At 45.0% G+C, this 22,013-nt stretch overlaps 8 protein-coding genes across 13 annotated transcripts; 4 read left to right on the forward strand and 4 right to left on the reverse strand.

Moving 5' to 3' along the window:
* Window positions 1-4: 4 nt before the first annotated feature.
* On the reverse strand, window positions 5-5,085 carry msl-1 (male-specific lethal 1). 2 transcript variants are annotated; one of them, NM_057548.4, is made up of 2 exons: window positions 3,472-5,085; window positions 5-3,411 (listed from the first exon to the last, which is right to left on the reverse strand). In NM_057548.4, the coding sequence occupies exons 1-2, from the start codon at window positions 4,708-4,710 to the stop codon at window positions 1,531-1,533; spliced, it is 3,120 nt and encodes a 1,039-aa protein (NP_476896.1). In that variant the 5' UTR covers window positions 4,711-5,085; the 3' UTR covers window positions 5-1,530. The 2 variants fall into 2 exon arrangements, with proteins under 2 accessions (NP_476896.1, NP_001286054.1); NM_001299125.1 differs by having other exon boundaries at window positions 1,269-3,411.
* A 727-nt stretch (window positions 5,086-5,812) lies between these two features.
* On the forward strand, window positions 5,813-7,191 carry CG10336 (uncharacterized protein). 2 transcript variants are annotated; one of them, NM_136051.2, is made up of 2 exons: window positions 5,813-5,995; window positions 6,062-7,191. In NM_136051.2, the coding sequence occupies exon 2, from the start codon at window positions 6,079-6,081 to the stop codon at window positions 7,000-7,002; it is 924 nt and encodes a 307-aa protein (NP_609895.2). In that variant the 5' UTR covers window positions 5,813-5,995; window positions 6,062-6,078; the 3' UTR covers window positions 7,003-7,191. The 2 variants fall into 2 exon arrangements, with proteins under 2 accessions (NP_609895.2, NP_724124.1); NM_165261.2 differs by having other exon boundaries at window positions 5,976-7,191.
* On the reverse strand, window positions 7,189-11,887 carry CG10383 (uncharacterized protein). 2 transcript variants are annotated; one of them, NM_001299126.1, is made up of 4 exons: window positions 11,330-11,887; window positions 9,254-9,800; window positions 8,530-9,193; window positions 7,189-8,465 (listed from the first exon to the last, which is right to left on the reverse strand). In NM_001299126.1, exons 1-4 carry the CDS (start codon window positions 11,407-11,409, stop codon window positions 7,402-7,404), a joined length of 2,355 nt encoding a protein of 784 aa, NP_001286055.1. In that variant the 5' UTR covers window positions 11,410-11,887; the 3' UTR covers window positions 7,189-7,401. The 2 variants fall into 2 exon arrangements, with proteins under 2 accessions (NP_001286055.1, NP_609896.1); NM_136052.3 differs by having other exon boundaries at window positions 11,330-11,711.
* A 61-nt stretch (window positions 11,888-11,948) lies between these two features.
* Window positions 11,949-14,856, forward strand: CG10338 (uncharacterized protein). 2 transcript variants are annotated; one of them, NM_001299127.1, is made up of 4 exons: window positions 11,949-12,493; window positions 12,853-13,643; window positions 13,706-14,039; window positions 14,109-14,856. In NM_001299127.1, the coding sequence occupies exons 1-4, from the start codon at window positions 12,427-12,429 to the stop codon at window positions 14,168-14,170; spliced, it is 1,254 nt and encodes a 417-aa protein (NP_001286056.1). In that variant the 5' UTR covers window positions 11,949-12,426; the 3' UTR covers window positions 14,171-14,856. The 2 variants fall into 2 exon arrangements, with proteins under 2 accessions (NP_001286056.1, NP_609897.2); NM_136053.3 differs by having other exon boundaries at window positions 12,016-12,493.
* Window positions 14,857-14,998: 142 nt separating this feature from the next.
* CG10341 (uncharacterized protein) lies at window positions 14,999-16,930 on the forward strand. 2 transcript variants are annotated; one of them, NM_136054.5, is made up of 2 exons: window positions 14,999-15,261; window positions 15,321-16,930. In NM_136054.5, exons 1-2 carry the CDS (start codon window positions 15,120-15,122, stop codon window positions 16,871-16,873), a joined length of 1,695 nt encoding a protein of 564 aa, NP_609898.1. In that variant the 5' UTR covers window positions 14,999-15,119; the 3' UTR covers window positions 16,874-16,930. The 2 variants fall into 2 exon arrangements, with proteins under 2 accessions (NP_609898.1, NP_001097178.2); NM_001103708.2 differs by having other exon boundaries at window positions 15,324-16,930.
* CG10376 (uncharacterized protein) lies at window positions 16,891-19,390 on the reverse strand. The gene has a single exon (NM_136055.3). The coding sequence runs from the start codon at window positions 19,196-19,198 to the stop codon at window positions 17,912-17,914; it is 1,287 nt and encodes a 428-aa protein (NP_609899.1). The 5' UTR covers window positions 19,199-19,390; the 3' UTR covers window positions 16,891-17,911.
* A 367-nt stretch (window positions 19,391-19,757) lies between these two features.
* On the forward strand, window positions 19,758-20,739 carry CG10343 (uncharacterized protein). Its single transcript, NM_136056.3, has 3 exons — window positions 19,758-19,945; window positions 20,013-20,122; window positions 20,195-20,739. The coding sequence occupies exons 1-3, from the start codon at window positions 19,838-19,840 to the stop codon at window positions 20,619-20,621; spliced, it is 645 nt and encodes a 214-aa protein (NP_609900.1). The 5' UTR covers window positions 19,758-19,837; the 3' UTR covers window positions 20,622-20,739.
* A 115-nt stretch (window positions 20,740-20,854) lies between these two features.
* Jwa lies at window positions 20,855-21,988 on the reverse strand. Its single transcript, NM_136057.2, has one exon. The coding sequence runs from the start codon at window positions 21,660-21,662 to the stop codon at window positions 21,039-21,041; it is 624 nt and encodes a 207-aa protein (NP_609901.6). The 5' UTR covers window positions 21,663-21,988; the 3' UTR covers window positions 20,855-21,038.
* Between the last annotated feature and the right edge of the window lie 25 nt (window positions 21,989-22,013).

A 22,013-nucleotide genomic window follows, 5' to 3' on the forward strand; every position in this document is an offset into this window, starting at 1 on the left:
AAATACATTGTATGTAGTACATTTATTCTTACAGTAGGTGAGTTTGTTTAGGGCTCTACAATGGTGGCAATTAATTTCGAATTGATTTTTAGTTGAAGCTTCAGTAAATTGAACTATTTAACGCTAATTACATTGAATGGTGTAAAATGGTGTTGAACGAAGTTCATCCACCCTCCGCTCCTCCTTTTCCTGGACAATGTACATCGTATCGTATTTACTTTGTTACATTATAATTATCTCTATGCGTTTGGGTACAGTGCCTACTTAACGCTATATTACAAGTAACCGACTTTACACCTATCGAAATGTACAAAAATAAGACGCCACTCGAAAGCGAGCTGGTGATTTGATTTCTCCGGACGTTGGCAGGCTCCATATCATTGCGACAGAAAGTCAAACAGAAGAAGTGTTAAACGAAACAATATTTAGCCAAAAATACATGGTGCCCATAAGGCCAAACGGGTGTGCAGTTCGGGAATCAGTTTTATATTTATTCTTCAAATCTAGTTTTCATCTTAACGGCCTTTCTTGTTCGATACAACATAAAACAAGTTTAATGAAGTTAATAAAATAAAACAATAGATCCAATGTATAATTTGATTACTCGAAGCAGACAACCACTCGCACTCAATTTTTACACAATCAAATCCTAAAAAAAAAGACAAATTATCAGAGATATACCTGAGTAACTCTTTGCAACACACACGTTGTCTGCATTCGAGAATCGACAGATATAACAGTATAAACAAAGACAAAAAAAATGGTTATAAGGGCTAAAGAAAAAAAATATTTAAAAATATAAGTCTACGAATTTCATTGTTTTTCTCCAAAAAAATGCCCAATATAACTTATGTGAATATCTTTCGTGTTCTTATCACTTTAGTGCGGGCGATTTTAAAGGTGATAAAGCTGAGATGAGTTAACCAATCTAACTAAGCGACTGGTTTGAATTACATGCTGTGTGGGACTAAGTAATTTACGTACATTGGAAACAAGCAAGGGTGAAACTCTTTTCAATTGCAAGACGTTAACTAAAAACTAATCATTTCCAGACCAGGCGACGAACATTTGGATTCATTTACATCTAATATAAGATCGAATTATTTATATTTCAAGGAAATAAATATGATAACAATTTAATAGAAAAATGTTTGAATAGGACAGCTCAATTTACTTGCCTTTTAAGATCTCTCATCGCATAAGAAACGACAAAACTTTGACATAAATTTATAGATTCTATAACAAAGAATTTCTAATGTTCCAGAATTCAGCGTTCCGTTCATTTTATTACACAAATAAAAACGGACAGTTGAGGAACCATATATACAATAAACATCGTCTGCTCTGGATTATTTGACTTCTAGACGATCTGTGGTAATCGTTACTGTTAACTCTGGTGCTTTCACGTTAAGCTTAAGAAATAATTCATGATTTAAAACTGAAAATCATTAGTATGTCAAACGCAACGACTTCCCCCAACCGACAGTCTTCTGCTTAGCTCCAGTATCAGATCCCCCAGGCGTTTCCTGGCTAACGATTCTTCTGGCGCTTGCGTCGCTTGGGAAACACGTAGGAGGAGTGATTTTCTTGATGCCTCGCCTCGGCAGCAGTGGTGGGTATTTTTTTGCTAGCCAACGTTGCCACCGGCTCAGCCAGTGCCTTGGACCTGGCTATGGAGGTTGGCGCTTCGATTGCATCCACCCAAGGCACACCGAAATCATCCCGCGCCTCCATGTTGACCACGTTTTCGCCGAATGCCTGAACTGTCACCTCGTTGACGAATTGGATGGCCTCTATGTCCTCGGGCAGCGGGTAGAAAGTGGAGGCGCGCAGAGGATCCAGCGCAACCAACACCTCGTCTTGGTTCCGTCGCATCCGAAGCTGTTCAAGCCGTATCTGCTCCTTCATATAACGTGCATCCCTACACTTTCGATCGACCTCATCCTTCACATATTTCTGGTGCCGGCGCTCGAAGGTCGCATCGCTCAGTAATTCTGTGTCAATTTTATCCGAACTGGGTGGCACTGGGACATCCCGCCACTTGGGTATCTCCAGACTAGGGTTATCCGCCAGCAGCTCGTCGGCCTCCTCCAGGAAGAACTCGTTGTCACAGTGGAACTCCTGATCCTCCCACGTTCTCGTGCTGTACGGAAACGTGGCAGTGCGGAATCTGGACTGCAGTTTTCCCGATCTCGCCGTTGCCTTGCTGTACGTGTGGGGTGAACAGTTGTTTAGCGTTTTTCGGATAGTCGAAGTGGTGCTGCTAACACTGCTATTAGATTGAGGTGTCAGAGGAGTTGCTATTTGTTCAGCTGCCTTGGATTTCGATTTTGCTGCAGATATTTCCTGGTCCATTGAGGATGTAACCGCATGCTGTGGCGTTGAGCCAGGCGTTGGTGTCGTTGACGGCGTAGGCGCTGGGGTTATTGTTGTTGAGGATACTGGTGCACTGGGTGGTGGATATATTAGATTTGTGGCGACTCTCTCTCTTATTTTCTTGAGCGTAACCTGTGACGAATGACTCTGGCTTAGGAGCTCCTTTTTTAAATGTTCCGCCAGTTTTCTTCTAACTGTTTCCACATCTATTTCTTGATCTGGGCTCTGAGACGTTTCCGACGTGGTCTTTTTATCATTGACCAACATACTTTTACTTTTAATGGTTTTCGTCTCGGGCGTCGAAACTGGATCAACGTTCTTTTGTTTCCGAATATCAGACGGGGCGGAGGAGCCGGTTCTCATGTCAGGATGCATTTCATACTGCCTGATCTTAACCTGCAAACGCTGCGTTTTTACAGGATCCGTTTGCGTCTTGGTGGACTGATGGTTGGCTATTACTTTTTGAGCGGGAGCGTCTTTTATGTCAGCGGTGTTTGCCTTGGGCAACGTGCTTTCTCGAGAGGATGTTTTCGTAACCTTTGGGGCTACCGCTTTCGGAAGGTGCTTAGGTGCATCCTCTGGTTGCCTTTTCAGAGTTTCCTTCTGTACCTTACGAACATCCTCTTGTGGTTCCACGCGAACATCCAGCTGCCCATCCTGCCTCTGTTCGTCTTTGGGCTGGTCCTTCGGTTTTAAGTCCGGCTTGGGAACTTCCAACTGATTCTTTATTGCATTATGATCAACGATGGCATCTTCCTGATGCGGCTGCTGCTTGGGTACTTCTGGGGACTCGGGGACTGATTCATGTTCCTTATCCTTTTTCTTAAAAGCCACCCACTTCGGGAGAATCGGCGCTTCTAATGCATCTACCATTGGCTCAGGCTTTAGTTGCAACAACTTTTCAGTTATCCGATTCTGATTTCCTTCTTTCCTTATCTCTGCCTGTGTCGAAGACTTCTGCTGGTGATTGGGAGTTGAATGGGCCGAAGGCGCACAGGTCTTCTCCTCCGTCGGGTCCAATTCCAAAAGGTAATTCTGAAAGAGTAAAGGATTGCTCGATATATTCTTTTAATTAAATAATAACATTAAACATACCTGATTCTGCCAGAGCTCTTCCTCAGTTCTGGCGTTTACATCCGCATCGCTATGCATCCACGGATAATCATCCTCTTCACTGTCATCGTCTTTATCACTATTCTCGTCATCTTCGTCGTCCTCGTCATCATCCTCCTCGATATGGCCGTTGGCATCCACGGACTGTCCATGCTCCTCCATATCAACCAGCTCTTCGGTGACCACTTCCATTTCAATTGATTCCAAAGCATCATGAAAGATATCGCCTCCAACGACTTCCTCGGTGTGCACTTCTTGCATATGCAGATGATCTTCCTCAGCGACCAGTTGGTCCTCTTCCTGAGATATTTGCTCCTTATGTGCCTCCATCTCGTGCTCCTCTGCTACTTCCGTTTGCTCGTGGATGTGGTGCTCGAAGTCCTGATTCATGCGCTGGAGAATAAACGTGCTCACCTTTTTACCGTTGAATTCACCGCGGCCTTTGCTCTCCGAGCGTTTGCTGGCTGGCTGATTCGTTACCGCTCCAGCGTGATGGTCCAGAGCGGGAGACTCCTTCATGTTGATACCCCTGGGAAGTGCATTCGCGAATTGAGGCTGCGCATCTATCGTTTGTGTGCCCTGTTCCCGCTCCCGAAACACAGTTTGCGTCTCAGCATGACAACGTATCAACTTCTGCTGCGGGGCAGCAGGTGGCAGTGGGGGATCATCGTCGTCGTCGTCATTGTCGTTCCTTCGCTGGTTCTTTCGCCGCAGCTGTTTGCATAGTTCCTGGTTGGCGGCCTCCAACTGAGCAACGGCCTGCTTTAATTCCTCATTCTGCGCCTTCACCACGCTCATCTTAGCGCTTTGGTCGTCCAGCTCCTTGTCCTTGGCCGCTATGCTGTCCGTCTGCTCCTGCATCAGGTTTAAGTTCAACATAACCATGCGCCTCAGGTTGTTGTTCTCCGAGATGAGCTTGACCATATCGGCGCCGGCACACACGGTTCCGCCGGAGGAAGGAGGAGCCATGGCTCCGCCACCATGCTCAGCTGGCAGCGAATGCAAAAGCTTTCGGTAGTTGTTATTACCCCCGCCATGTCCTCCACGACCATTGCCATATTGCTGGCGCTCATAGATCTTCCCGGGATGCTGATGAAGATGCTGCGTCTGATTGGGATGGCCGTGCAGATTCCTTTGGCGGCCACGCGACGGTATGTGGGGATAGGGCGATTCCAAGTAGTTGGCCCGCTTTTTGGGCGGCCACTTGAATCGCTTGTCCATGGCAGTCGAATTGAATCCCGTGCCGTCGGTCCTACGATCTCATAATTCTCCAAATGTTTTTGTTTTGTTTTGGTTTTGTTTGCGTCGCTTGGGGTGCACACAATCTCTTCAGCTGATACGCCGTACAATGCGTAGAATCCCGATTACAATTTCGCACCACACTAAATTTTCCTTGCTCGCCCTCGCAAAAGAACCGCTCTTTTCTTGGCCAGAATCTAATGGATTTATCGTTTTAAACGTGGCGTTCTTATCGCACGTGGTGACCGCATTTAGGCAGCAGTTTTTCGGTTCGTTTTTGAACGTTCTTTCACCGCTTTTTCCACAATTGTCCTCACAATGTAAAGTCGCCCCGAAAATGCTCTTAAAAGTATGGCGTTTTGCTGGCGTTGCCACTTTTCGCCAAAGCGCAGAGTTGATTGGGGGCATAGAGATGGCAATTTGCTGCGATGCACGAGCTGAGCACGACAGTCACGAAGTGAAAATATTTTCACGAAACTGTACTTTGTTGCACATAATAGCTAATAGCTAAGTTAACACGAGCCGACGAACTAGTACAGTTGGCTTAGTGTATGAAACATAATATCAAAGTGCTGAGACAGCATTGGGCCGGAGTCTTTGTTAGCTTTAAGAATCATTTTAAGTTTCAGCTTAAATTTGCAGTTACCAGAATAAAGAGCGGCAGCTCGTCAACTCCGACTAAATGTCGTTAAACACATTTTTATTTCTTACTCTGCCAGACCACAAGGATAGCAGTTAAAAGAGGACAGTTTCTCTCAACGTAAATAATAATCTTCCGTTGCTCCCCGGATAATTATTTTCAATTTTTATGTGGTATGAGTAATTGGAATGAGAAAATAGATGAAAAAGAAACTAGCTAGCTAATAATGTATTGATTTTATTTTATTTTTTTTGGTAATTTTATTACATTACCAACTCCTTTTAAATATTTCACTAAATTTAAATAACTACAATCTTTGGATGAATTATCCTTCCTTGTATAATGGTATAAATATAATAGAATAACAAAAACTCGTGACGCCAATGTGTCGCTTAGTGATAAAAAAAACGTGTCACGCTGCCATCTCTTATGTCTGCTGCCACCAATGCAAAAGCCGGGTTGGCTGTACAAATTACCTTTAGTGCCACCCACTAATGAAAATATGTCTAAGCAAATCAAAATAGCCTTTGGGAAAGACCAAATAGTTATGTAATCGGAAAATTAAAAGAACAAAGAGCTGTTCAGTTGGCAGCCCCCTGTGACTTATGCAAGCGTCGCCTGTGAATGGTAGATAGAGAAGAAGAACAAAAATTGGCGCCAAAATTTTGTTAGATTGTTTATTTGGTATTTAAGTTTCGGCCACTAGTTCTATGGCATCCCTGTTCGGAGATGATGGTGTGGATGACCTATTCAATGACAACATTCCGACTGACCCGGATCAGCTGCCCAGCGATGGCGAAGGCGAAAAGCTGTTTGCGGACGACGAGGACAACGGCGTAGAACCTGGTAGCCAGGATGCCCAGATAGTGGAGCCTAAGAAGCGAGCTGTGAGAAATCCCCGACCGCGACTCACTGTGGAAACACTTCGAGGTCCTCGTGGCATCCAGACCATCGAAGATTATTTTAAGGACATCAAATTCAAGGGCAAGGGTTACGAGAAAACCGATCTCGACGAGGTGCTTCGCCGCCTGCAGCACTGGGGCCATCGTATGTATCCCACCTACACCTTTGACGATGTGCTTAACAATATCGAACGGCTGGGCAAGAAGAAACCCCTCCAAGTGCACATGGCGCGATATCGACTCGGTCAGCTGGAGCAGATGCGCGCCCACGAAGCGGAGGCCCTGGAGGAGGCGCAGGATGAGCAACAGGAAGGTGCCGGCGATGAACCCTTTGATGAGTTCGACGCCCTGCTAGGTGAACAGATTGCCATGTCCAGGCTGGCGCCTCCCAGCCCGCAGCAGTGGAAAATGTCTACTGCTTCCAGTAACAGCACGCTGGCTACTCCGTCATTCTCCCGCGGCAATGCTGTAATGTCCACGCCGTACTCCGGTGTAAATGCGACCTTCGACAGAAGTGGAGCTTCTGTGGCTCCGGCCTTCGATCGGAATGGAGCTCCGTTGGCATCGATGGACATCAGCGACTATGGTCAGCCGCTGCCTCCCTCACAGCCTCCCACGCCGGCGGCTAAGAAATTATCCAACGAACAGATGGCCAGGATTGCGGAAAACCGCAGGCTGGCGCAGGAGCGACTTAAGGCCAAGCAGCAGCAGGAGAGCGGAAGTAAAAGTTAGTGTATATTTATGATATAAAAACGCATATTTTTATAATTTTCAAAGGATAATTTATAAAAATAAATGAATAAGCTACGTTGAAAGTTAATGCGCGGTACTTAATATCTAAATTGATTTTTCTGTACTTCGATCTTTGATGAATATCACTTTAAATATACCCTTAATCGTATTAAAACCACTCGCATTAGTGTTACACATGTATCTTTATTCAAACGTTTTAGTCGGAGACCGAGAATAATAAGTTAGGATTCGGGTGTAAAAAACTATATGGAGTGCTGGAGTATTTACAAAGATGAATGGTCATGATGGTGAGGGTTCGTGTAGAAAATACTTTACAAGTCTTTAAAGACTAGTCGGGATACTATTAGGGTACTGGTGTTTAGTGGGACTTGGCCCATCCTAAGTGCTAAATCTGAGGGCGACTCTGGGCAGCGATTCGAACAGACCCTTGGCTCCCTCCAACAGAGCAGCTACGATCTTGACAAGCACTACATCTTGATTCGAAGTGCTTTGTGACTGGCCATCCTGATCTTTGGGATCTGATCGTTCCTTAATGGCCTCGCGGATCACGTGCAATAATCTCTGATACAGAAACGATTGCCTGTAAATGGGCTTGGAGAGACTCAAGTGATCATCCTTCAGCAGATAGAAGTCCCCGAAATCTATCTTAGAGGACTCTTCGGTGACAATGCGCAGGGGGAACTTGAACGAGGTCAACATGGTAGGGGATCCTTCAGCTACACTGACCACCTTTACATGGCGCAGTAGCGTGTGCAAGCACCCCATAAAGCGGCGGTGCATCTCCAGCAGCTTCGGCGAGTTCTCTTCCATCTCTTTGACCTCGATTGATGGAGACAGGATCATCTGCATGTGCTGCTTCCACTTGGCAATTGGTGAGCCCCGGTGTGGGGTTCCCAAAAATACAATGCCTTTAGTGTTCTTGGTCAGCTGTTGGACCTTCGGCTCTTGGGAGTCCAGGGATTTTAGCAGTATTAGCTTGGTCAGCAGGCCGCCCATGGAATGTCCTATCCACACGATCGGACGATCGTTGCCCACATCCGACGCTGAAATCCTGTCGAGCAGTGTGTTGGCTCTCACATCAATGTGACCCTGACCCTTTTCACACGGACAGTATTTGGTAAAATTGGCAGACCACTCTGTGACTGCTGATGTGTAATCTATGCCCAGAATTCTGGAATCTGGATAATCATCTGGCAGCCACTCCATGGGCCAGCAGTTGGTGTACTCCTCACTTGTGTCCTGGTTCCGCCATTCGCTTCCGCACACACTAAATTTTCCTTCGCACTCCTCGTTGGCATTAAGAGGAACATCGGGATGGACCACTTCCCAATCCGAGTCCAACTCGGCTTCGTTTCTCAGTGTCTCCACGAACTCCTTGGTGGCAGCATCGCTAATGTTCAGACGCTGTTCCTCCACTTTTTTGCTAGCTTTCAAGACAGGATCTAGAGTTGGAAGTAAATTGTGAATTAGTCAAAAACAAACGGTAATATAAGTACTCTTATTTACCTTTGATTGTTTCTGTCTTTTGGTTGCCATTGACATTTTTGACCGCCTCGCCGGGTTTTAGTTTGCCTCCACTGAGTCTCTTCTGCTCACCCACCAGAAATACGTCGTCTGTTTCGCTGGTATAGAAGGCGTTTTTTCCGTAGAGACCCAGCTCAGTGGGCTTTCTATCTCGCTGACGCCAGGTGATAAAAACACCTCCCAGCAATCCATGGACGAAAACAATGTCTGCCTTTGGCTTCCTGCGGGTGCGAACTCGTGGATGCAGGGGATAGACATTTGGCGGATACGTGCACTGGTTCGGATCGTCGTGATCCAGATTGGCCATAGTTTTAGCCGAGATCACCTGCAGGCGGAGATCTGGGCATTGTTGCCACTCGGCCAGGGCGCCCACCCATCCGGACGTAAAGAAATGTTCCACGGCATCGGGCACCAGGGACATATTGGCCAACACTTTGCACAAAGTCGATAAGGTCTCGTTGTCGTCGTTGAATATTTTTCGTAGCTCCATGAGATGCACGAGGCCTCCGTCCCTCATAAGCCTGGCGGAGACCTCGGGATCCTTTGTAATATGGTGCAGGAATGAAATGATTTCTTTTAGTAAGTCCGTGTCGGCTGTGGAAAGGACTATTGTCTGCTCCTGGGTCAAGTATTCGTGAATGTCCTCCTGCAGGAAAACAAGATTGATTTAGTATCATGCAAAATGTGGTTATTAAGTTCAGCTTACAATGGGATCCTGTTCGGGAAAGTATTTGCTGAAGAAGTGGTCAATGCAGGCCATGGGTCGCAGCCGGGCCAGCATCACGTGAAGTTCCGAGAGGAGCATCTTGGGATTCTTAATGCACCCACGTCGGGGAACGGGCATAAACCATCGCGTGTCGGCATTGCAACGGGCCAAGGAGACAGCCGTGCGGGCATCGCAGATTTGGGCCAGATGACGGAAATCCCAGTCCTTCAAGTGATCCATGCAGATGAGCTGCTGGACCGCCTTGAGGCGTTCCGGCTGGCTGCCAGTTTGGGCGATATTGAGCAGACGCCAGGCCACCGAGTGCTTAGCCGCCTTCCACCATTTCCCAATCGGGTTGATGATCACGCTGATCCACTTCTTCTCGTCCTCCTCTTTCTGCTTCAACTTTCGCATGGACTCGCGGTAGATGTGGTATTTGATGTAGATGTACTCGGCACGCCGTTTGTCCGGCTCCGGCGATTTCTTGTCCACATATTGGGAAAGGAACCGGCGGACCTGGGGCGACTCGTACAGCAAGAAACCAGCACTGAAAAAAATGTAATGCTATATATTTTAAATATTCTGTTATGATGTACGATAGTCTTTTACTTGTTTTTTTATTCAACAAATAAGTTTTTAAAATTTTCATAAAAACATTTCAACTTTAATAAATCTTCGAATCAATAATTTTGAAAGTGAACCCATTTGATTTAAGTTCTTGATTTCTTATCACTCTTAGCTTTCGTTTGAATGTTTTTATTTTTTCTAGATTATTTTGACCTTAAATAACAACAACACCTTTAGCTGCCAACTATTTGTTATTGAGATAAACGTGAGATAAACAACAACAAAAGTGAATCCAAAGACTCGTTTGTTTATTTTTAAAAAGTGGGCACGTCACCTCCGATTGCAAAAACAACTACCTAATTATCCCATTCTTCGTATTTGAAAACACGCGCCAAGTGCAAAATTACAAAACAAACAATAAGAATAGCACTATTATCACTTCTGATAAGCAGAACTATAAATTCGCGGGGGGCACTAATATTAAAAACTGCGCATTTCAATGGCGCCAAGCAAGTTTTGGTATCTGTTTTTTTTCAGTGTTTCCTTTTTTTGTGGGGGCCTTGAACAGCTGCGAACGCACACGCTGAAGAAGAAGAAGTAGAGGCGAGCCAAAAACAATAACAAACTTCACCAGCTTGCTATCTCACTTTTACAAAATCGTATGTTATGTTTTGATCGTGTTTCGTCGAGAAAAAAAAGAGTCTGTATAATGAACAGCATGATTATGACCACGAAAATACCCTTTGAAACTTAAAAATACTCTTTATGAAAATAGGTTTTGTCAGCTCTAACTGGTCTTGAATCTAGTAAAATGTCTGATAAATGATGGTTATTTGCTATAGTGAAATGAGATCAATTTATTACTGTAATTTTAAGATCAAGTGCAATTCTAAATCAAAATCCTATCAACATATTATCAACATCCATTTTAAGTCACCCCACCGAAAACCCTTTTGCTTGAAACCAATTTTCCGCTAATGCCTGATTATTAACCGCGCCATTTGTTGTAAACAAATGACGTCACAGCTGCGACAACACCCATTTAGTATAGGGAATGCGGAAAACAAGATCTGTTTTTGTTGTTGTTTACTCGATATATGCATATAGTATGCACAGATCGTACGACTGATCGGTGCAATGTGGCGCCATGTAAAATGGGGCAAAAATAAAATGAAAACGTGTGCAGACGAGCCCCCTAAATCGTAGTAAGCCCTGTAAAAGTTGTGAGTCATCGGGATGTTTGTATTTAAATTCACCGCACACAAGGAAAATTTTTTATACGAAATTATAGTCTTTTTAGTAGGTAAATTTTATAAGATTTGTACATTGATTAGTTAAAAACACTAGTCCATACTTTGCTCGCGAATTATTACATTTTTAAATCAAAAATGGAAGAGCATGTAATAAAAGGGAGCTACTTTTTATTTTCTGTGTACTGCGACCTGTAGCAGCTGCTTGGGAAATGGGTTTGTTGTGGTTTTCTCGGTTGACATGGCGTGAATTACTTACGCAGTAATAAGGCCAACTCCTCCAAGGCCCAATAACTTCGGATGACGGCGCAGCTTGATCTTGAGATCCTCCAATGACATTGCCTGCTTTCTGATGGTTTTGTTTCAAGTGTTTCTTTGTTTTTCAGTGTAGCACTAGGCACACACACTAACGGGATTCACTCTGCAGTCGACTGCCAAAAGTTTGCTCAGTTTTTCACACTTTAAATTTAGACGATTGTATCACACACACTGGCCCATGCAAATGATAGCACTAGGGACTGTTTAGACTTTGTAGCTGTCACTGGGACTGCTTATAGTTTGTTTTGTTGCTTGCTTTTGCTTGTCTGTTGAGCTCTTATTGCTGGCGAATTTATCAGGACTTTCGTTTTTATAAACTAGCCGTTGGTGTGACCGTGCGCGCCTGTCAGCTGTTGCCATTCGCAGCGAGACCATTCAGCTGACGGAAAACAGATGTGGGTGGTGTAAAGCCCATGGGCAGGTGTTGGTGACGTTTCTGGGGGGTCGAGTTAGAACGAATTATTTTCACTAGAATATTTTCATTTTTCTAAACTGCTTAAATAAACTGTCCATTTCACGCAACGCTGACAAACTGTAATTTTGCAGCGTTTAAATCAAATATTTAGTATGACCGAATCCGGCTTGATGCAAATAATTCACCACCTCCAGCATTCACCGCGAAACGCACCCACTGCACAGCTGACTGATAACACAATCGGAAGGGGAGAACTTCATTTTGGGGTATATTTATTTTGGGCCACAATTAGTTGCTAGCATTTGATTGAAGTAGCTCCAGCTCCATTGGCTTGTTTGTAAAATGCCCTAGAGTTCGCTTTCCAACGCCGCGTTCATTGATTCGTTCGAGTTCAGTTGCGCTAGTCGCTAGTTCGATGGCTTTACGCGGAATCCCCGCCTGAGATAGACAGCCAATCTAACTAACTAAGAAGCGCTGGTTGTGGGTGCTAGTGGAGCCAGGTGGGTGGTGCTTTACTGCTGGAGTCTCTGAAAGCCAGACAACCCAGCCAGTCCCGGATAGGCCATAAGTCATAATTTCCAGACGGCGCACAGCTACCAAAGAGCCAGGCACGCACAGCAAAGATGAAAATCCATTTTCGGGAACAGTACGGAAGAAAGGGGGAGGAAATCCTCTATGTGACGCCAGCAGGTGAGCAAATCGATCAAACCAACAAGCCAAAAACCTTGCAGGCGAAAATTCAGTAGCCATACAGCAGCAGCTATAGGCACTAAGAAACTTAGGAAACACCATTGGTACTGTTCAAGCTTCAATTTCTATTAATTATTAATCTTGTTTATTATTATTATTATTTTTGTTTGGAATTATGGCGTTTTACTTGCAATACCCTATATTTTTTATAGCATATCGACTTTTCAGACAAAATTTTGTTCAATGCCATCGTTCTCTTTGCTTTGTTATTTATTTATTTAGGTAAATGTGTATAAATATATTCTGAAACGATTAGGTTGGCGGTTAATTCATTAATTAATTTGTATTTCCAACTCCAGATCAGAGCAACATTGTGCGTGTGCCGCTGCGTGGGGATAAGCTGGTCATCCAGGAGAAGTTCCTGCTGTTTCGCGTGCTGCAGAAGGTCTTCCTGCCCAAGGGCTATCCGGATAGTGTCAGCGAGGACTATGCAGCATACCAGATCTGGGACACGGCCCAGGCCTTCTGCAGCACCATCTGCGGCACCCTGTGCACACACGCCATCTTGAAGGGCATCGGCGTGGGCAGCGAGAACATCAATGCCTTTTCCGCAACGGCGACTTGGATCTTGAAGGAGGGCAGTGGTCACGTGGGTCGCATTGTGTTCGCATGGTGGCAGGGCTCCCAATTGGATGTGGACTCAAAGAAATGGCGCCTGCGTGCGGATTTTCTGAACGATCTGGCCATGGGCATCGAGATCTACGTGCTTCCCAAGTATCCGCATTTCAGCACCCAAATCCTGTGCTGCTCGACCCTGCTGAAGGCGATTGTGGGCGTTGCCGGAGGTGCCACTAGATCGGCATTGACCCAGCATCATGCCTTGAGGGGCAACCTGGCCGATGTGGCATCCAAGGACAGTTCACAGGAGACGTGCGTGAATCTGGTGGCCTCCTTTGTGGGCCTGTATCTCCTCTCGCTGATCAAGAGTCAGGCGGTCCTGTATACCATATTCTACGTGGTGGTCAGCCTGCATCTGTATGCCAATCTGAAAGCAGTACGCGCAGTATGCTTGCGAAGCTTCAACGAGTCGCGCTATTTGATCGCCCTGGAGGAGTTTTTCAGGTCGTCAAGGATGCTCAGTCCGCAGCAGGTTGGTACATCGTTGATCTTGTCGAAAAATAAGGTTTTGTTCAGCTTTGACTTTTTTTCTAGGTGAACGCCATGGAGCGTGTGACGGTTGGCCAAACGGTTTCAGTGTCACTGAACATAAAGCTCGGACTGAGCGTTAAAAATTTGATTGACGAGTACAAGAGCAGCAGCGTTATTGAGAACATAGTGTCCTCCTTCGATCCCCACGAGCACTTCATCATCGCACAGACCAAAAAGTGTCTGGGTGTATATCTGCACTTTGAAACTCGTCCGCAGGATGTGCTGAAGGCGTACTTCTTTGCAGTGTCCTATTTGCAGGACAGGAATCAGCTTAAGGAGAAATACTGGGACATTCAGACGAAGTGGCAGGAGTTTTTGGCGCTGGCGCAGCAAGAGGGTAGGGATAAATTGATTTCATTTGTACTATTAGTGCTAGAGCCCTAATTAATTTTACTATGTATTATAGGTTGGCTAATCCATCATCACTTGCTGCTGGTGGACGAATACCGTTTAGATTGGAAGGTGTAGGAGAATGGTGACTTTGATTGCTAGATTTTGACCTTAGTTGCTTGCTTTGACCTGAAGAATTAATTTCATTAGACTTCATTATCATTCTCACATATCTCACATGGCTACCATAGAGCGAAAACATTGATATTAACTAAGTGCTATTGATATTTACCTAGATTTAGCTTTGTGAATCTCGTTCGCACTTGAACATCTTCCAACTAACTCTGCCTTAGCACAAAGTAATGTTTGTAACCGATATTTGATAAGCTAATTTCGCCCTGCTTTTACCCATGAATTTATCGGAAGACATTGTTTCAATTATTAGCTGCTACTAGGACTAAAGGAGACACAAAAGAAAATCAAGAAACTATTTTGTAAGGACTTATTGTAAGTATGCACTTCGATATTTCGAGAGCATACAATACATTTTTAGATATTAGTCATGAAGAATCTCACAACGAACTACGGAAAACCCGTTTCAATTGCATTCTGAGCAAAAAGTGTACAAAGTTTTAAGCTTTTTTTAATGCTAAATGTGCAATAGTAAGTTAAATATTAGCTTCGAGTATATACGGAATAAGTTGGCGTCCATTTTTGCTTAACTAAAATGCTTTTCAATGAATGCAATATATGAATTGTGTGCATACCGTCTCACCACGCAAATGATTTTAACGAAACAAATAAAAGTAAACAATTTTAAGGACAAAAATATTTATATCACATTTTTTAACAATAAACATTTTAAAAATTATACATTCGTTTTCAACATTTTAAATTTTTTGAGAGCGGTATAAACCATTGCCATTCGCAACGGCTCGATGTATTTTATTTATGACTGTGAATGTTATTTTAGAAAGAAGAAGACAACACGTGCGTGCATTCAACGTGTGTATTCTCAGTTGATATTCGTTTCCCTGCGATTTCAGCTTGATTAAGGAATTGTCTAACTATTTAAAGTTAAATAGGCATGGAGAGTGAGCAGCCAGCGGCTGTAAAGGCTTCAGCTCCAATTGAAGAGCCACAATCCACCGAAACAGCTGTTGAATTGGGGAAACATAGCACCTTGAAGGCAGACTTATCAATAGATAAGTTGGAAACAGCGACAACAGGTAAGCTTATAAGCTTTCTATACTATAAGTTCAATAATAGATTTGGAATTTCAATGCAGAAGCTACGAATGCCGTAGTAGAACCAGTAGAAATGGAGCAGCAGGTGGAAAATGAACTGGTAAATGAGTCAACACAAGCCATGACATCGACCACAACCCAGGAAAAGGTGGTGGGTTCAGTGAATAATCTTGTAGAGGAGCAACAGTGTGTGGAAATGGAATTCGAAACATCATCAGATCTCGTGGTCCAGGGAAGTCCATCGGAAGAATCCAAAAAAGTTGCCTCTGACGCTTCTGCTACTGTGACCGCACCTCAAGTTCAGCCCGCTCCACATGTTGATTCAAGCCCTCAAGCAAGTGGCCTCAGTCTGTTGGCTGCCTACAGCTCTGATGACTCGGATGATGAGAAAGTCACTCCAGTGCAGAACGGCGACAACGATGTGATTGAAGTTCCAGTTACGGACCCCGCATCCTCCACCACCGCATATCGTCCAGTTGTAGCTGTGAGCTCGGATGACGAGAGCTCAAAGAGCAGCAGCAGCAGCAGTGACTCAGACTCCGATTCCGAAGGAGAATACCTCACCGTACTTCGGAAGAAGATTGACAAAAGAATCAACACCGTGGATTGTGACGAGGATGACGAGGACTTTGATGAAGATGGGGCTACAGGAGATCGGTCTCGTCGTCGCCAGCCCCCGAAAGTACGAGGAGAAATGCTCCTTGATGACCTTCCGCCTATTCATCAGCTAGAGATTACTGTACCCGAGGATGAATGCGTTGAACTTGGCAAAGTTCAGTCCATCGTGGATCAGCTTGTTTTGGTTTCCGTGCTGCCGAATTCCATGCTATTCGATCTCGACACCGTTTTGTTCCTGGAGAAGGGTCGCAAGGTCCTGGGCGAAGTGTTCGATGTGTTGGGTCAAGTGTCGGATCCACTGTACTGCGTTCGATTCAACAGTAACAAACAGATCCTCGATAGGGGCATCAAAATTGGCGACGTAGTGTACTGCGCTCCCAAAACCGAACACACTCAATTTGTGATCCTCTCCAAGCTGATGCAAGTTCGAGGATCGGATGCTTCGTGGGAGCACGATGTAGAACCACCAGCCCGCTACGTAGATCACTCGGATGATGAAGAAGAAAGAGAAGCCAGGGCAGAGCAGCGAAAGCGCCGCCAAAGGGATCGCACAAACTCCACAGATTCCGTGGACACGGTAACCTCGGTGGCCACGACAGCCACTAAGGCTTCTTCAGTTGCTCCTCCTCCTCGTCAACGCGGACGTCGTGGGCAACGAGAGAGTTTCCGCCAGAGCCAGCGACCCTCCATTAACCAGCACAACCAGAATCAGCCACAGGACGAACAATACAACTTCCATCCAAGCTACAATCCGGGCAGCTGGCACTCCAACTACTACCAGAACTATCACCAGGCAGCGGCTAACTTTAACATGGCTCAGCAGCATCCTGGCATGCCCTTCCCAGTGCCTAACTATGGCTACGGAATGCCCTACGCCATGCCGCCCATGTACCCACACATGTACCCGCCACCACCACCCTTTGCTCCTCCTCCGCCGAACAACCAGTCACATCAGGGTCAGCCGCCACCCAGCTAGAGATAGGTATGACAATTCAGTGAATTACTTTTATTATTCCAATAAAAAATCTTTATCAATTTGCGTGTGTGTTGTTAAAAATGTGTCCTGGGTTGTTCGATAAAATGCATGAAAGGTTCGTTGGATTTGTATAAAAAGGTACTTAATCTGTGTGGGATCATTAAATACGGTTACGGGTGTAAATATATACGCGTTTAACTACGATATATGTGTACCTGGCTACATGGCTTGGCTTATTATCGTACAGCAGGAAGCACTAAGCGGCCGAAAACAACTTCAATGTGTATAAATATGCTTGCTGGCTAATCTAAAATATATGTAAACATATTTATGTGCGTAATTGTGCACTTTTTCTATATACTATTGGGCTAACAACAGTTGCCTTAACTTGTTAAAATTTCGTTCAACTGCTGAGCAACCACAAAATATTTTGATTGAGCTTATTCGAGCAACCAAACAAGTGGACCGGGATGGGGTCATCCATATTCAGGACCACGTAGGCACGTGAGAATGTGACAATAAAGGTAGGAGCACTCCGAACAGCTCCAAGCTATTTACATTACAACAATAACGTAAAGTAAACGAAACAACAATGGGCCGGTTTGGGTTAATTCTCGTTGATTAATTTGCAAATGTAGGTTCGGAAAGTAATCTTTGGGCATATTATTAGTTTTTAATTAGGCAAGGACTTGGGTTCTATCATCTTGTAATACCTTATTTTCGTTGTATCACATTAAACGATTGCGTACGTTCAATAATCTTTTAGAAAATGGATTATATTACTTATATTCCCACAATATGCATGCCAATATCAAGTGTATATTGCGTTCTTGAATTGTTTAAAAATATTTGGCACATTTTTCTCTTTCGAATACGTAAAATTTGATATGACTTTTCGTGTTATCCCACCACACAAAGGGCGTTGATTCAAGATTACTTTTCGCTTCTACGACTTTTAAGTTGCTTTGAATTTGTACAAAATTAACCCATCCCAAGGCGGGTAACAATATAAAAAATTTGCTGCTCGGACCTAAACTTTTAAAGATGTTCGATCTGATGTCGCGGTTTGAGCAAAACCACCACCGCTGTTATGTTATCCTGGGAATCCCGCTCCTTGGCAGCCTCTATCAGCAGTTTGGGAATGTCGTCCAACTTCATTGTGGTATCCGCTAGGGAATCGTAAACGGTTTCGATTATGAGCGACTCGGGCACATGATCCCACAGGCCATCGGTGCCTAGTACGAGAAAGTCGTGAGCCTCATTTAACTGCACATCCACGAAGTCCGGCTCTGCGATCACTGCCTCAAGGCTGTAGTCGCCAATGGAGCGGGCCACGTTAAGAATGCCATTTACACGCCACTGCCCCTGGGCGTGGAGCACTGTTCCACCAGCTGTTTCTATTCTCTTGCGCTCATCCGGATTCTCTGGCTTGTGCGGTTTCACCAGCTGCAGTTGAGTCCGCTTGCCCACGAGAAGGGCCTTGGAATCGCCCACCCAAGCGATATAAAGCTGATCCTTTGTGATCAAGGCACACACGCTGGTTGTGCCGCTGGTGATCTTCTTCTGGGTGAAACGCTCGTCGGCCAGCAAAAATGCCGACTCGAAGGCATTGCGATAAAAGTCTGGGGAGAATGCAGCAGGATCTGGATTTGCTTTAAGCTGATCGGCTAGCAGTTGTGGGAGTTGGCTGGTTGCATAGGTGGCGGATAAAGAGCCAGAGTGACCATCAAAGACGCCAAAAAAACGGGTGGTCTTGTCCAGCAGCTCGTACATTTCACCAAATCGATCCAGGCAAACACAGCGATCCTCCATTTTGCGGGGTTTGTTCTTTACAGCGGCAGATGTGTGCAGGGGTTCTTTCTGCTGGTGGCACTCGCAGTTTTCCGGCGCCGCCTCATCAGCGAAGTCCTTGAGGCGATCCACCTCCGAGTTGTCGGTGAGTTTTAGGATGTACTTCTCAAACTCACTGGCCACGAACTTCTGCAGCTTGAGAAGATCGTACTGCGGCGGACCCTCCACGGTGACTTCACACTCCTTGGCAAAGCACAGATCCTGCTCCAGCTGCTGTGTGCTTCGATGGAGTAGCTTAATCCGGAACTGCGCCGGACATCCTCGAGTCTCCAGTTGTTTCCAAATAGCTGAGACCAATTCGGCATGACGCTCCTCGCCGGACACTTTGTATGTCTCATTGGCCGTACGAGTTACACAACTCCGGCTGACCACCTCCTCGCTTACGGCTGCTGCCTTCTCCGCCGTGCTGACCAGAAATCGCTTGAATTCCATCAGGTGCGCACATTCCGATGCGGGAATCGCATCTGACGACATACTTGTCGTGGGTCGCGTGTGCCTCAGTTCCTGTTTCCGCTCCTAGTGACGCCGCGCGATCATGAGCTTATCAATGCTAATTGTTGCTCAACGATGATTCACGCGCGCACTGTGCATTTTATGATTTTTTTTTATGTTGTTATTGTTTGCGTTCTTCTATGTTATTCTGCTGCGAACTGAACTGTACTGGCTCGATAACTTTGCTATGCCTATCGAAATAGATGCGTGATATTCCCACCTACGAAGATTGTTTACCCTTCATCTTCGGTTTCATCTATTACGCTTCATTTCTCTTTTTATTTATTTTTTAATTTTGATTGAAAACCTTTAACTGCATTTGGAAACATAAAAAAAACTTCAGAAGTATTTTAAATGAAATAATAGAATATATTTATAAACATAATTTTAATCAAGCCTTTACAATAAATAACAAAAACACCTATTTAGCCTTTTTAAGGCTTCGCATGCGGACCCAGTGGAGACAAGCTATAACTGATTTGAGATAGAACGGCCACACATCCACCGGTGGCCAGCTGATTGTTACTGTTGCTTTTGTTTTTGTTACAAATTTTGATTTTTGTCTTGTTTAACAAAAAATGATAAAATCTTGAACAGTAAAGATAATCCACACAATTTACTATGAGCACGCCACTGGAACAGCAGACGGAAGAACGGGAGGCGTTGCAGTCAATATACGAGGGCGACACGAACTTCAAGGAAATAGATAGCGTCACATTTCAGTACAAAGTAAGCCACATGGATAAAAAAAAGCACACAAATATGATAATTTGTAATATAATAAATGAAATTTTAGTATGGCGAAGAGGATAACTACAAGTCGTTCTTGGTCGAGCTCAAGTGGGGCGAAAATTACCCCGATGAGGCGCCAGCGATCAACATGAACGCGTTTTACAATAGGAATCTGTAAGTGGATCGTTATTCCTTGGGAAATTGGAGCAGGTTTAGCTCTAAAGACTACGCTTTCCTATTTAACAGACTGCCAGCTGTCAAGGAAGGGATCCAAACGGCTCTGAGTACGGAAGCGGACCAATGGCTGGGCTGTGGCATGACCTATACCCTGTTCGAATGCCTTAAGGACAACCTGGAGCAATTGACCGCAGAGCAACCCGAATCTGCACCCACGGTGGCGTTAGTGGATGATGGCGTGGGTGCTCTAAAGATCTCCGATCCCAATGCCGATGCGGAGTCCAAGAAAAAGGAGCCCAAGAAGGAGCACCTGACTAAGGCGCAAAAGCGCCGGCAGTGGGAGAGAACCGATCACAAAGGAGACCGGGAACGTGGCTGGGATTGGGTGGACCTCGTCAAGCATTTATCGCAGACGGGTGGGAAAAACGATGATTCTCTCACTGCCGCCGAAATTGCAGCGTCCAACGCTCCAGCTCTCCACCCCCTGAACAACTAAAATGCCTACCAACTAAAAATAGGAGTAATAACATCGAGGAAACCTTAAATTGAAATCAAAAGCCAATACTATTTTATGTGATAGAATAAACGCGAGTAACTGCATGGGCGGCTATCATAAAGTCTATATCTTGTTTACGCTACTAACTATCAAAGGTTTCAACTTTTGATTTGGGTGAGAGGATTGGCCCTTATAAGATAACATTATCTTTAGAGGAGCAACACAGCGAAATTCCTGGGAAAACTTTATTGACATTTGTAATATTTGCGTTACATGATGGCTGCATAAAATCATAGTTTAATACAAAAGTAAAAATCAAAATCGATTACAATACCGGGATTTGCTTTGCAAGGATCAACATTGACAAGGATAACTAGCGATAAAAACGATCATTCCAACTGTGTCAAACTGGTCAGTCTAATTAAAGACGCCTTCGGCCCGGACATTTAAGGCATCCAGCAAGGAGCCCATGGGCGTGGAGGGAGCAAAGCTCTCGATGCTGTTGGTCAGCTTGTTCTTGATGTTTCGCAGTCGCAAGGAGGCGTGGATGAAGGTCAGCGAAATAGGTAGCAACACGGTGAAAATCGTCAAAAGCACTGCGCTCAGCAGATGCAGAAGAAGATAACCTCCGAGCAGAGCTCCAGCCAGTATGTACCATTTCTGTTGGGCATTCTGCTCTGCTGCATTGGCATTTCCACCAGTCAGACGACTGGCGATGAAGTTCTTCTTCGACTTTCCGCTGAAGAACTGCCAGATAACGCCTATGATCAAAGCCTGCACCAGCAGACCAGTAATAATCTTTGAAGGATTGAAGAAAATCATCAAAACGTAGATGGTAATGAAGAGCAAAAAGTAGTTTGTTTGGTAATAGAGCAGGTTCTTCACCACCCGATTGCCCCACTTCTCAAAATCCTTGAGATTGGGCAGTTGGAATCGGGCCGATCCCAGGATGAAGTCATCGAGGGTTCGCAGAGGCGGCAACTGAAGATTGCCGGACAAGGCGGCGGCTGCATCGCCCACGGAAGTGGAGGGCGTTGTCATGGTTTTTGGGTTATTGCGGATGTCCTGCTGGCTCTTGTCCTGCTGAAAGAGCTTCTGATAACTCGGTTGACGTAGGCTCCGTGCGACGTTGCGAACCTCCTCCACGTTGAGCAGATTAGAAGTCAACTGCCGAATTTTCAGCCGCAAGCCAGTGGTTGCTGATTTTCCCCTTTTCCCGGGCAGCAGACGCGTTCTCTCGTCGTCGGTGAACCAGTCGTTATTGTCCTCTTGCTCACTATTATCCTCCAATCCTCGGAATTCCAGCGTATATTCAGATTTTCACACGACTCCGTCGTGACTTTCGTGCTGACTAACAAGCAATGACTATAGGATTCTGGAGGTGGACTCGTG

This window comes from Drosophila melanogaster, chromosome 2L (genome assembly GCF_000001215.4).
Source record: "Drosophila melanogaster chromosome 2L".
Lineage (NCBI taxonomy): Eukaryota > Metazoa > Arthropoda > Insecta > Diptera > Drosophilidae > Drosophila > Drosophila melanogaster.